Raw genomic sequence first — 14,893 nt, 5'->3', positions numbered from 1 at the left:
AGGATCATATCAGCAACCCTTGAGAGGAGGCAAGAGCTGTATCCAATGGACAAGTTGACGGTTCTGGGTAAACACATGAAATACACTCTGCCATGTTCAAAGTCCTGCAATAATAGTCGAGATAAGTTTATTTCTGTAGAAACACGACCGCCATTTGCAATGACATCACTAGTTTCAAACACATAGCTGCAGTCATAGGTAGTAGAAAGGATGGCCTCTTCAAACCCCAAATGCCACATTCAGGTAAGTTTTAAGGGTATTTTTTTATGATCTAAGTCATGGACATTTTGTAAGTGAAGAAATGTGCCGTGAAGAGCAGCTTCAAACATTGGTTGGATGGATATATGAACGATAGGGATTGGGTGTAAATGGGACTGCCAGTACCCAGTATGGGCCAATAGGCCTGCTGCAGTTTCCTCCCTTCTTATGTTCTTTTGAACATAAAAAATTCCTATGTTCACACCTGCAGCTCAGCTGTCATGTACTCTTACCTGGTAGACTTTCTCTCTTTTTTTCAGTGCATTTATAAAGTATATCAGTACTAGATGAAAATACAAGTAAATTTAGAAGTGGTGAAATTGTCTGGACTTTGTTTTGATAATGCCTGATGCTAGCTAAACACGACAAAATAGTGCTGTTATTGTTTTGATTCACTAATGAACCACTGGGATATATCATTTACAGTATTACCCCGCTTTACGCGGTTTCACTTTCCGCGATTTCTCATTTACGCGGTGCCTCGCCAGAATCGAACTTTCACTTTCCGCGGTTCATCTACCCATATACGCGCAGAGTGTCTGGCTCGACGCTATTTTTAGATTCGCCCCTCCCGCCTGCTCCCGCCTGTGCAAGCCGCGCGGCAAGGTTGCGCAGTGCATGTCTCTGTCGTGTTATCAGTGATGTCATATGACGTATTGGACTGTGATTGGCCATGCATCCCTACCTCCCTCCGCTGCTAGCTGTAATTGGTTTAAAGTAATATGACGTGTCCACCCGCGGGAGGGAGGGAGGAAAGACGACGCTTGACCTAACCGCGGCAGTTTCATCCCTCCAGGACACACCGTGTATACGTGCATCCATTGTTCTGTGAAATGGCTTCCGCCGGACCACCGCCACCAGGGAGAAACCTTTCCTTACCTGGACCCAGCCGCCCTAAGCCAAAGAAGATACGCCGTTCCCTAAGCTACGAAGTGAAGTACCAGATAAATCAAGATTTGGAGAATGGGACACGTCAAGCTGATCTCGCACGCCAGCATGGAGTGAACGAATCTACGATTCGTACTATTAAGAAGGATGCAGCCAAGATCAAAGGGCACATGAGAATCACAAAGTCTGCAGGTGCCTCAATGATCAAGTATTGCCAGAACAAGGTGCTGCTAAAGGTGGAAAATTTGCTGGCGAATTATTTGATTCGTCAGGCGCGACGCAACATGGCAGTGGACACGCGATCTGTTCAAGAGTACGCACGTGAACTGTACGCAGCAGTGTCACGTAAGATGGGAATTGCAGAGCACAAACCCTTCAATGCTTCCTCTGGTTGGCTGCATAGGTTTAAGAGGAGGAACAATATCACCAACATCAACATTGGTGGTGAAGAAGCGAGTGCTGACCGTGTGGCGGCTAGAGATTTTCCTCCGTTCTTACGTGAGGTTATGGAGGAAGGGCAGTTCACTGACGACCAGGTGTTCAACATGGACGAATCCGGCCTTTTTTGAAAAAAGCTGCCTACCAAGACCTTTGTTGTCCAGCCTGCCAGCAAGGTTCGGGGTTGGAAGTTGCAGAAGGAGCGCATCACCGTCCTCTTTACCACCAATGCCTCCGGTACCTATAAACCAAAGTTATCGGTGATTCACACAGCCCGCAAGCCGCACGCCTACAAGAACGTGGACATGAGCAAGATTAATGTCCACTGGCTGACCGCACGCAAGGCGTGGATGTTCTCTGCTCTGTCACTCTCCTGGTTTGATGACGGTTTCATTCCCGACGTGAAGAAATTCTGCGAGCAAAAAAATGTTCCATTCAAGATTTTGTTGCTCCTTGACAACGCACCAGGACACTCGCCCCTACTTATGGATCGTCACCCCAACGTAAAAGTGGTCTTCCTTCCTCCCAACACTACATCATTAATCCAGCCCATGGACCAGGAGTTGATCTGCAATGTTAAAGCTGCATACTCGGCAAAGAAATTCAAGCTCCTGAACGACTGTACCAACCAAGGATGAGTTGCGTACGCTGGGTGACACTGACAGCGAGAGTAAAAGTGACGAGGACAAAGAACAAGAGGTGGTGACTCAAGAAGTTCTCGTCAAACAGTTTTGGAAGAAATTTAACGTCAAACAAGCTGTAGATTTCTTGGTGGAGGCATGGGATCAGCTGTCTATAGCTACGATTTGTCACGCATGGAGGCATGTGTTGCATGGCATACCAGGTGAGAGGCGGAGTCAACCTGTGACTGGTGAGGTTCAGTCTGTGACAGTGGCATTGGACCTTGCAAGAGAAGCTGCGCACAGTATTACAGCTGAAGGCTTCTCCGAGACCACCAACGAAGACATCCTGGAGGTGATCAGAGATCCTGAAATGACTGCCGACGAGATGTTGGAAGATGATCACGTCAGTGAAGAGGAAGGTGGTGCGTCAATCCCAGAAGAACACAAATTAACGCATAGTAATATTAAGGGTGCCATCGAGTGTGCAGAGAAATTAAAGCTCTTCCTTTCCAGCGACCCTGACGATGACCGCTATGAAGTCTTCCATACCCGGCTGTTGCAGGCTATGGAGCCGTACATCAAGGTGTATCAAGACAACATCAACACTAGCCGTCAAAAAAGCATTACCGAGTTCTTCACCCGCAACCCACCACAGCCAGCCAGAGCCAGTGACAGTGAAAGTGACTTTGAGGGATTTGTCAGGGAAGCCCTGACAACTATAACTGATAGTGATGCATCTAGTAATGGTGATTCACCTGAGGGCCAGTAATCTGCCCTCTGCCTCGGAACCAGCCTCCATCCCCGTATGCCTACCCATCTCTTCTACTAACGTAAGTGTTACACCCAACCTTTAGTTTTCCTAATCTAACATATATTTTTCCTAACTTAACCTTTATTTTTCCTAACCTAACCTCTTCTATATTAATTGTGTGTGCATACCATCATAAAGTTAAGATAATATTTTTACTACAACATCGTTGTGTGTCGTCAAAAAGTGGAGTTTGGGGGTCGGGCCAGTCTCTATTGGAATTAATCCCGTATGTTCTGTTGTTCACTTCACGCGGTACCCTGTGGGTTCAATTGACCGCGTAAATCGGGGTACTACTGTATATTAATTAATGGGTAAAATTTTACTCTAACTACCATAAGTATTTTGATGTTTAGATTCAATAGGCTATATTGGGTAATTTAAATTTTGGTCATTCCTGTACTTAGACTTGCAGACAACGTTTTTTTTTTCTGGTGGTTTGCGATGTGTTATGAACGATTTAGACCTTCATTTCTATCGGAAATCACGAGTTTTGAGTTACTACCCCACCCTTACCGATGTATGTTAAGCTAACCTTACAACTTATCATACCCTAACCTAACCTATGATCGAAAAATGTTTTGCGACAGGAAACCTGCAGAGATAATGTGTCACTGTTTAAAGTACTTAATCCCATAGTTAGAAACTGGAGGTTCCCCAGATGACCAAAACCAAAATAATACCAATATTGTTTGGAATGTTTATACAGGTACTATGAAATTTGTTGTATGGGCAGCTAATATCCATTGAATTAGTTTATGTGCTTAGTAATATTTATATATTTAAAACTGTATTACTGTGTTGCACAGTAAAGCACAATTAATTATCTAATACTGTAATATTTATTTACAGAGCCGATCAGTCGAGAAGGTTGGACAACTACAGCTGGGTGCCTCCCGCTGCATGGGAAGCTCCCCCCAACCAGTGACGTCACAACCAATCACAGAGCTTTTCGCAGTCACGTGACTTTTCAGCAACTTTAACCGTTATTTTTGACACTTTTTGGTCCAATTTATTTAAAAATATCATTACCAAAGTGAATTTAAGGGTTTTCTTTACCCACTGACCTGCCATCTTACGAAAAAATTCCGACAGTCAACTCATCCATTCCTGCCATACATTACACACGGTAAAAGCACCAATAATGCCATATAGCAGGATTTGAGAGAAAAACCTAAAAAAAAACATGGTTAAATGAGGAGTGTTAAGAGCAAGCTTGGAGATCCAGGTGAAGTAGTGTGCTGTACCTCCCCTCACCCCCTTACTCTTTTCTGCCACAAATGGTACAATTCAATCTTTTCTTTCTTTTGACTATCATCCCAGTGAATCCTATGCAGTACCAGACAAGGCAATGGGATGAACGACAGCTGGTTTGTTTTTATTCTAGACTATAACTAAAACATTAAAAGATACAGTATTTACATTATTCCTTCTAATTTGGAATCCTCCCAAATTTAGAAAGGATTGAGCATCTATTACTCCAAGTTGCAGAGGAACTACTATATTGAAAAGCAAAAGTGAAATACCTGTACATGATACATATATTGTTGTGGATTATAAATATTAACTGCCTTACTCTCCTCTCATAATTCATTTGTTACTAAAGGAGATCAATATGTAAGGTAGAATTCTATCCTTTTTTTCGTTCAATCTATTTGTGCTCCTACATACTACAGTACTGTCTTTTTCTGTGAGGATTAGTGCACCTATCATCTTAGGCAGAAGTGGAGTTGGGTCAATGCACAGAAAAAAATCAGTATACATTCTTTATTGCATAGAGAAAATGAGTACAGTATTGATGAGTTTCATGCAAGATGAAGTTATGGATTGAAAATATAACGATTTAGGAGCTTTAAGGATTTCATTGGGGAATATGAATTTACTCATGGATTCTACAATATACCTTGTACAGTACTATTATACAATAAGTGAATAGATATACCTGTACAGGTACTCCTCGACTTACGACCACCCAGACGTACGACCGCCGCAGTCGTATAAAATATTTTTCAAATTACGTATTTTCAAGTACCGACGTTAGTGATCGCGCTGTGTACTGACAAAATTTTTGTTTGTAATTCCCTTTAAAATGGCTGGCAAGCATAAAAGTGAGAGTTCTCGTGATGCTGAGAAGAAAAAGAGACCCCCATTTTAGATTTTCTATATTATTTTCGCATTTTCGACTTACGACCAATTCGACTTACGACCTGGTCGTCGGTCCCTAACCCTGTCGTAAGTCGAGGACTGACTGTACAGTATAAGTATATGAAAGACTATATACAGCAAATTTATGAAGTAAAATCAACAAATATTTTATAACCAGACAAGGATACTGAATTAGCAGACTGGATTCAAGTTACCTGAAAATTACTACAAACAGGAAATATTCAAGGCACAGGATGAATCTATTACCAGACTTTTATATCCAAGTATTCATTCTGGACATACATTATTAGTACAAGACAATTATACTCGACAAAAAATACTTATACAGGATGCATGCCAATGAACATGCACATATGGTACTGTAGATATCAGGTATTGAAAGGAATCCCCTCTGAATGTTTTTCATGCACCTTGAAGTTGATTTTAACAATCATTCCAAAAGATATGCTTCAGTTTGTTGATAAGTATAAGAGAACAAACATTTGGGAGACACTGTTTATGTTCAGTGAAGTGGTGAGTTACTGCACTGTAATACAGCTTTTCACATATACGTTGAGACATTGTTATATATCTATTTGACAAATTTCATAACCAAATGACATAACACATATTGAATGACAATCTAAAATAACTGTTCGTTCATGCTAACGGAAATGAATGACATAAGTTATGAAATTGACAGCCGTGAACAATAAACCGACAGTCTACATATAGTTTGAGAATGTAACAATTGGAGAATGACATACCACCAACAGTTATTTTAGTTTGTCATTCAATATGTGTTCTGTCATTTGGTTATGAAATTTGTCAAATATGTATATAACAATGTCTCAACGTATATGTGAAAAGGTATAATGTATGGAAGGTTCATGGCAAAAGACGCTTAAAGTGAGAAAAGTTACTAAAATTGACAAGTGGAGGAATGAGAATGTGGTTTAAAAATATAAAAAAATTACTGATACAGAACTCTTAAGAAAAAGTGAATGATGTAATGATGTAACATTTTAAGAGGAATGAGAGCTATATAAGTGTGCTGTCCTGAAAGTGCAACTAAGGTGTGTATGAAAAATATTAAAAATTAGAAAAAATTGAGATCAGAGGATGGCAGTACTAATTATAGAGAAGAGAAGGAGATATGAGCACTAGCTACGATTATAGAATAATGACATGGAATACAGTATAGAAAATTTAGAAAAGAGGTAAAGGAAACTGAAAGAATACAAAAGTAGGTGAAAGATCGGGAGAAAGATTATTACAAATGCTGATTTGAAGGCAACTGAATTGGGGAGGAAAAGTAGAGAATAAATGGAAATGGCAATTAAAAATGAAAGGAGATATATTGTAGACAAAAGATGTAAGTGAGAAAATACTGAACAACTGCTACAAGCAACAGATGAGTGTGTGGTTGGATTATTCTGTTTAGGATTCAAGAATGTCAACACAAGAGAAAACTTAGTAATACACAGAGGAGGAAGGGATGAGACTCGCTGTAAGTAATATAAAAAAAAGTTAAGTCACCAAGTGTGGATTGAGTCATCATTGAAATTTTAAATATGAGAGGTGGTATAGTAACTGCAAATTCTATTTGTGAAACAAAACCTTGGGACATTAAAAAAGCAAACCAGAAAGCTTAAGAAAAAGCAAGCATAAACTTAAAAAAGGTATTTGGAACATTAACCCCTTCACTATAGGGCACCACTTTTTTTTTTCTAATGCCAGACTATTGTATTCAACTCAGAGGTGACCCCATACACAAGGGGTTAAGATATCAAATAAAGGTGGGAAGTACGCAAGAAAATGGATAAGCTAAAAAGGCATTATTAAAGAAAGAAACCACTTTATATACAGTATTTAGGTTGTAAACAGCAAGAGAAGTGCAAATAATTTTGTGAAGCCAAAGTTGAATAGTTGTATAAAGGGTTATTGGACAGTATCAGCTAGTTCTGGTTAGCTTCATGCTGAACTCACGGGTAACTTGCCAATAATTTTAGTTCATGCATCAATACATGATAAGCATGAGGTGTCGGAACGTTTTATGAAGATTTAAAGAAGTCAAAAGAAGCTGTGAAGTTCAGTGAATATTCAATTTTAATGGGTGATTTTAATCTAAATGTCTGGCAGGGGAAAATAAGCAAGCACCAGAAGTAGAATCCCATGACTTTGGTAATAAATAATAGGAGAAAAATCAATAAATTTTTTTAAAGAAAATTATTTACCGAACAATAATATAGAGCCGAGGCTTCAACATTACCTGATCAGTCTTCATGCATGCAGCCCTCATTATATGTTGCATTATTTTTTGTTTTATTAAATCATTGTTTAAAATTTAAATCAACAAATTCTAAAAAAAAAAAAAATTATCTCAAGCTAGTTTGTCCAATTATACGATATTTACAACATTGTTTGATGTCCAATTTGTCGGCTGGTCATTCAAATTTACAGTTAAAACATTCTACTAAAATTAATTACAAACTGTACTGTATTTTGTACTAAAGGTATTTATAAAATACTGTATTTACAAACATGTGTACTTAAAAGTACAGTGGGCTCTCGCCAATAACGACTTCCACATTTTCGACAATAACGGTAAGTTACAATAGATACCCATTTTCAATAATAACGTCTGGATTCTCTTAAATAATGGAGATTTCGCGGGAAGCGTCCGAGCACATCAAAGATAGCGTTTGTTTGCCGCCATGTTGATGACGTAGTTGTCCGCTCACTCTCACACACGCTCCGTGGAATATAGCACTGCGCCCAAGTGTGAGATTTTCGCCTCTATAACCAGTGGTTGCTAGGGTCTGTGGTCAATAATGGCTTCCGCATTTTTGCCTGTGGGGGCTAGGGGAGGTGGTGAAGGGAGTGATTTGCCGCCTGAATGCCCAGAAACTTTTAAAGTGAATGAGAAAAAAAGACCCCAAAGCTAAGAGACAAAGCCACAAGAAGCGTGCCTACTCGGTCAAGGATAAAGAACAGATTGTTGAACTCACTGAAAGTGGTGCACGGAACATTGATATTGTGAGGAAATTGAACTGTCCTGAGTCTACAGTGCAAAATATTAAGAGGAACTTAGGAGACCAAAAAGAGTATTGCGTTGGCTAAGAAATATTTCGGTAGTGATGGAAATACAAGGTGAATTATGAAAGTGATAGAGACAGGTTGTTAGTGATAACAGCACTTTCTTGTGAAATGGTTAGCTTGTAGAATGAAAGAGAAGTGCAAGTGATAGCGGCCCTCAGATACGAGATCAAGCAAGGGCATTGTACGCTGATATAGCTCGAAAGAAAAACATTAAGACTCCCCCTCCTTTCAATGCCTAAGTAGGGTGGCTGCATAAGTTTAAGGTTAGAAGCGGCACAAAGTATGCAAAGTATCAGTGTGAGGCTTCGTCAGCTGACTTAGTGGCTGCAGATTCCTTATCTGAAATTGCCAATCAAATTATTCAAGAGGGAGGCTATACCCTGGATCAAGATTTTTAACTGCGACGAGACCGGGTTGTTTTGGAAAAAATCCCCTAAAGCAACATTTATCTCTATTTCAGGTGACTACCTCATGAAGCCTCTGGTGATCTACAAATATAAAACACCAAGAGCTTACAATGGATGTGATATGTCCAAATTGAATGTCTACTGGAAAAAGACAAATAAAGGCTACATGTCCACGGAGTAATCAAAGAAGTGGTTTGATGATTGTTTTGTTAAGGATGCCAAAGAATACTGCCGGAAGAAGAATGTAGCCTTCAAAGTGGTGCTCTTTCTAGACAATGCCCCCAGTTATGCACGATTTCTAGTAGGACGTCACCCTAGCGTTGAGGTTGTGTTTCTACCGCCAAATACAACCTCCAAAATACAGCCACGAGACCAAGAAATCAGAGCAAATGCAAAGTTGCTGTACTACAAATATGTCCATGACAAGATGAGGAAAGAAACTGATAAAGAAGAAGTAGTGAAGGAAATTGCTGAAACTGTGAGCAGCAGTGAGGAGGAGGAGGGTCCTCCCCTCGCCGCCTCCACTGCTCTACCTGGCTCACCCACAGCCTCCGCCTCTACTCCTCCACCTGGCTCACCTGCAACCCCCGCCACCCCTACTCCACCTGGCGTACCTGCGACCTCCACAATGACTGTTACTGCCTTCTGGAAAAATAACATTTGCCAGGCAGTCAATTTCTTTGTGAAAGCCTGGGGAAATACTAAAAAAGCAACCGTTAGGCATGCCTGGTCGGCACTCCTGCCACAACTCAAGTCTGCCGAGACGAAGAGACAGCAGCCAGCAGAGTTAATGAACCAAGTGTTGGAAACCGTCCGCAGTATCCCAACCCCAGGGTTTCAAGAAGTGACTCGGGAAGATTTAGAAGAACTGATGCAAGAAGGTAACACAAATGATGTCGAGGATCTCCTGGAGGATGAAGAAGGTGAGAGTGGTGATGCAGCGAGTGATGCAGGGGAGACCGAGCAGAGGAAAGCGACGACACAGAAGCTGTCACTTTAATTGGGTGTCTGTACCAGCCAAGACATTGAGAGTGACTCAGGTGAAAGGGAGCAAATGATTGGATTTGTAGAATCTATTTCTAGAAAATCCCAGAAGCAGTGCAACAAGCGAGTGAATGCCCGGCAGCGGTCACTCATCACTTGCTTTCTTTCACAACGCCGGCCAGCCAAGGAAGACCAACAGAGAGAGGTTGAAGTTCATGAAGACATTGATGACATTAGGGAAATGCCTGAAGATTTTGACTTTGTGGGGTTTGATGAAGTGTTAGCGGAAGTGGGTGAACCGGGTGCGAGAGGCCAGCGTGGGGACGGGGATGGAGATGGGGCCAGGGAAGTGGGCGGAGGTTTGACGCAGTAGCCTCCATGCCCCAGCCTCGGAACAATCATCACACCAAGCACCTCAAAAACTCCCCCAAGCTAAGTGTTATATTACTCAAATTCTTTATTTGGATGATTGAATAACAATTCTTTTTATTTCAGCTAACACAAAGTGTTAGGAGGGCTTCAAAGGGGGAAAAAATGGGTAAAATTCTTGGGGCGGCAGCACCAATAAACCCTTTTTACATGTATTTTAATGTCACACAAATAACGTTTTCGCTAATAATGGCGTTTTTCAGGCACCTATTAGACGTTATTGGCGAGAGCCTACTGTACAGAGCACCATCACACAGCATTAAAAAAAATAAAATAAAACAACTGTGCAGAATCAGACAAAAAACTGCACCACTGTTGGTTTAGCATTTTTAAATGGATTAAAGTGCCCTCCATTTTGTTATTATGGTCTCTAAAGCATTCGGTAAACACGTGTTGCACCACAAAACACAGTAACCAAGAAAAAAATTGACACAGGAACAAAAGCTGAAAATCATCAAGGCAGACATATTACAGATGAGTAAATGTGGAGATAATGGACAATCAGGCAAAATGGCTGTGTGACAGTGTGCGGTGGTGTGAGTAAAGAATCATTTGTCTCCAGGTGAGTTTAAGGAGCAAGTTATATGGCAATTGTACAATAATGAATGATGTGACATTGAAAGCTTATATGTAGATTTAATAACATTGCGAGTGTTATATAATAATGAAATAAGTTATTGTACAGGTATGTGGAGACTAATAATATAACCAATCTGGCATAAGTACTCTGGTTTATTGCATGCTTTCCTTGGACACATATTTAGGACAGTATCCACTTTTCTGTAAGCAATTATCCATTTTATGGAAGTCTCTTGGTCCCCAAATTTTTGGCTGACAGATACTTCATTTAAAATGACTGTAAACACATTCCTGGTACTGTACGCAACGCCCTCAGATGCCTATGTCAGCATCTCGGCAGCTTCCGATGCTGCGAAAAAATAAAAATTAATTTTGTAGCCGGGTTCTTTGCTCATAAAACGAGGCTTGGTACAAACATACAATTTTCTTTAATGACTTTGAATTCTCTTATATTGGGCATCATAAAAAGGGGTACAGCATAACTGTATTGATGCAATTTGTAAGATATCATTGTAAAAATAATGATTAAAATTGTCAAATACAGTAGTTTATGTTTGCAATGAAACATCTGTGCCCTCCATGTATCTGTGCAATTGAGGATTCGCTCATCAAAAACACATTAATTCCAGATAACTAGACGCTTACTTGACACAAACCCCAAGGGAGGCAGGATGGTATCCTAGCTGCCAGGATGTGGGCTCTACCACAAAAGAAGGTTATCAGGATCAATCCTACATTTCTGGCACAACACCTTACATCAGGCAGCTCATCATAATCCAAAGCCAACTAAAACACAGGCAAAAGGAAATGCTAAAAAAGTTCGAGAACGCAAAGGACACAATCTCCTAAATTAGGAGTTGATCTTAATTATCATAAAAGTACAGTGTACGTCAAAACAAATCTCTTACCAGAAAGAGCTAATATGGTTGTGGATCCCTCAAAGGTAATCCTTCAGAATTCGCTGTCTGAATAAGTATGTCACATGTGTCCAAAACACAAAGTGCATCTTCACAATTTTTTTAGTATGGTTTTATAATAGTTTTACTCCGACACAATTGAGAAAACAAAAATCTTTACTTGTTACATGACCCAAACAAACAAACAGTTTTAATGTCTGTGGCAAATTAATAATATATTTTTAATTAAAGACCTGTAATTAATAATTAACTATAATAAAAGAGTTGTGTTGGTGGAGCCGTGAAGAGTAAGGTGTGGGGAGTCACCACGCAGTCACATACCTTGGGGTTTCATGAAAGGAGGTGAAGTCAGTTCAGGTCATATGATAGTGGCCATGAAAGTGGACTTTCCCCTTGATCTTCTTGTGTCCATTAGCACCTTGACTACCCACCTCACCTAGCCTACCCTCATACACACACCCCCCCCATTGAATCTCCTCTTTTCTCCCCCACTTTTCCATTAGACGTAAGTTGCTCTTTGCATATATACCTGTACCTAAAATGAATTTCAATGAGGCAGTGATTCTAAAATGCTTTACATACCGGTAATTCCATCTTCGATATAAAGCCTGTATCTATATACAGTATATATGTGCGAGACTAAGTGTATTTAAAATTCTGCTTAAATAACTAAGTACCCTTCGCCAGCACCTGCCAGATGTTATGTGGTGTGAAAAATTCAGCCGCTCAGCAACTAGAATCGAAGAGTGACATCGCAACAGTCACACCCCATTAGAGACAGTTCACAGTGAGTCTTAGTCAAACTCACTCATTATGGAGACAACAATAATCCACAAACTCCTCAACTGAAGGAGCTTGATAGCTACTTGGAATGCCCAGGGGATGGAATGGAGCTACTGAGGTCTTTCCCAACAATGTGACTTATCTCTGAAGCTTAACATCCCATTACCAGCATGTGCTGCTTGTGAGCATCTGTTTTGTCATATTAGGCTTATTTAGTATTTAATTAATTCACTACACCCCAGGGGGCAACAAGTCTAGTCACAAGACCATGCGATCAGACACTAATACATTGGTACTCATGTCTCGTATGACACACTATGACTTTAGATATGGAGACAATATTGATATGATTTACGGACAATGGGAGTAAAAACCAACCAAAGCATGGGTAGCGTGCAAGAATTAAATTTAAATTATTACGAATAAATGACTCCGTGGTAGGAGGTCCCTAACATGGCAGACAGGTCTCCTAACCTATTGTGAGCAGAAACAATATTAGGTCTGCAGACCATAAGTTCACATAAAGAATACTTGTGTGGATAAGGAAGAAAGTGATTGTTAGAAGTAGAGTGGCTGAAAGTATTCTCTTTCGGTAGGTCATGCTGGGCTTGTATTAACGCCTAAAAGATCCTGATTGGACAACCATAATTTTGAAAATAAACACGAGTTATGCTGTGTCTTATTTTTATCTTTAGTTAACTATTTTTTATAATTTAGTACTGTGGATTTATTTTAATATTCGAGACAAATAATAATTTTGTTGCTACTTTTTACTTTCAGAACTTGAATACTTTAAGAATGAGATACTTTTTTACTTCTACTTGAGTACACTGACATTTGGATACTTTTACTTCCACTTGAGTAACATTTTGCCAGTGTAACAACACTATTACTTAAGTAACAAAGTCCAGTATTTTTTACAACTCTGGTTTAGACTATTAGACTCTCGGAAACTTTCCCCAGCACCCAGAAACATTCCGGGAATGTGCGGTAGTGTCTGTCTGTGTGAGTAGTGTAGTTTAGACTATTGGAACCTTTTCCCAGTATCCGGGAAATTCCCAGGGGTGTGGGATTTTTCCCGGATTTGAGAGGTATCTTGTATACCCAAAAACTTCTCATCCCCAGAAGAGCTCTGCACCAATTGTTCCAGCTAACAGGGACATCACTGTAATATTTCCTCTGGTTGTGACTAATTGTGAAGACAATAAATCTCGGACAGTTCCTCCTCCTCCTCCTCCTCCTCCTCCTGCAACAGCCTCGTTTTTTTCCCTACTCAGGGAATAGAAATGAATCTTACTTTCTATATTGAATTGTGAAATTTAATTATGTAGTCATACCTATTTGCCAAAAAATCATAGGTGCAAGCAATCTTGGTGTGCACAATAACTGTAAAATTCATTTGAAAACTGAAGAAAATATGATTTTACAAAATTACTGTACTGTACTATCAAAATACCCAGCATGACAATGTCTACACAAAGATGCAGACATTCAAATACAAAGTATAATAATATGTGGGCAAAAGGACTACAGGCATGAAATAGTGTGAATGCTATTATCTTCCACATAGAATGCCTTAAAGTATACAGTAGTTAGAGATGGTACAGACAAAGATACGTAACATGAATTGAGTAAAAACAGAAACAAAATTCTCAATATAAGCACAAAATATATCTTACCTATCCAGGAGCCCATGTGTGTAGTTGATAATGAAATTAGCTAATGTCATTTTGGATAAACTGGCATCCATGATGAAATGAGATTCTTTCTGGAGGTCCACAATAACAGCTGCTGTATTGGAAAGGTCCTTAGTGGTAAGGTTAACTCCAAGTCTCTCTGCTACATCTTTGTGATGTAGGGTGTCCAGTGCAACAAATGACAGTGTTCGGTTTGTCTTGCATCCCAGACCTGCAATTTAAAGAATTTATATTTTTTTTATATTTTTTGCTCTTGAAAGCCTTATCCCACTACACTATAGGCTGAACAGAACCAAAAACAACAGACACTCTTCCTCCATTTCCATTCATTCTTGGCACTTCATATTTTCCAAAAATTGCCCCACTTCCTAATTATGAAATTTTATACAGTACAGTATTTAATTTCCCATCACTATCAATATTTTTCTCACGAGTTTTCAAAATAGTTATCAAGTCCTCCCAGAACCTCTTACTTCTAACTTCTCCTTTGCAGAGGCTTATGTACTCCATATAAGTCAGCTTTCTCTCCATACTTCAGATCTGATCCTTAATAATCAGAAACTGACCCATTTTAATCTATCACAAAACTCCCCATTTCATCACTCGGCATCACCACTCCTTTTACTCTTACTCTCTCTGACACTCCTAACTTTCCTCTCTTCACTGGTCTTCAACTTGCCTCTCTTTTGACCTTCAGCTTTGTTTTACACAGGTAACAAAGAACCAGATTTTTTTGTCATATCTTTAATCACTCTCCTTATCACTTAGAATACATCCACACAGATATAAATATCCCATTGTGTTTTTCTTTAGTTTCTTCTCAGGAACCAAACAC

The 14,893-nt window shown here is 39.7% G+C and overlaps 1 protein-coding gene across 4 annotated transcripts in view; it reads right to left on the bottom strand.

Moving 5' to 3' along the window:
* The window catches only part of LOC121872319 (thioredoxin domain-containing protein 11-like), a 102,107-nt gene that overhangs the window by 16,694 nt on the left and 70,520 nt on the right, over positions 1–14,893 (bottom strand). For 3 of the 4 annotated variants that reach the window (XM_042375033.1, XM_042375031.1, XM_042375032.1), the window contains one exon: positions 14,041–14,269. In XM_042375033.1, coding sequence (XP_042230967.1) covers positions 14,041–14,269 — 229 coding nt within the window. Of the gene's footprint in view, positions 1–10,256; positions 11,011–14,040; positions 14,270–14,893 lie in introns of those variants that run through there. The other variant, XM_042375034.1, reaches the window with a different exon arrangement.

Source organism: Homarus americanus, unplaced genomic scaffold, assembly GCF_018991925.1.
Source record: "Homarus americanus isolate GMGI-L3 unplaced genomic scaffold, GMGI_Hamer_2.0 scaffold5589, whole genome shotgun sequence".
NCBI classification, from domain to species: Eukaryota; Metazoa; Arthropoda; class Malacostraca; order Decapoda; family Nephropidae; genus Homarus; species Homarus americanus.
The sequence above is the reverse complement of the archived record's forward strand: the minus strand, read 5'-3'. Positions and strand labels throughout refer to the sequence as shown.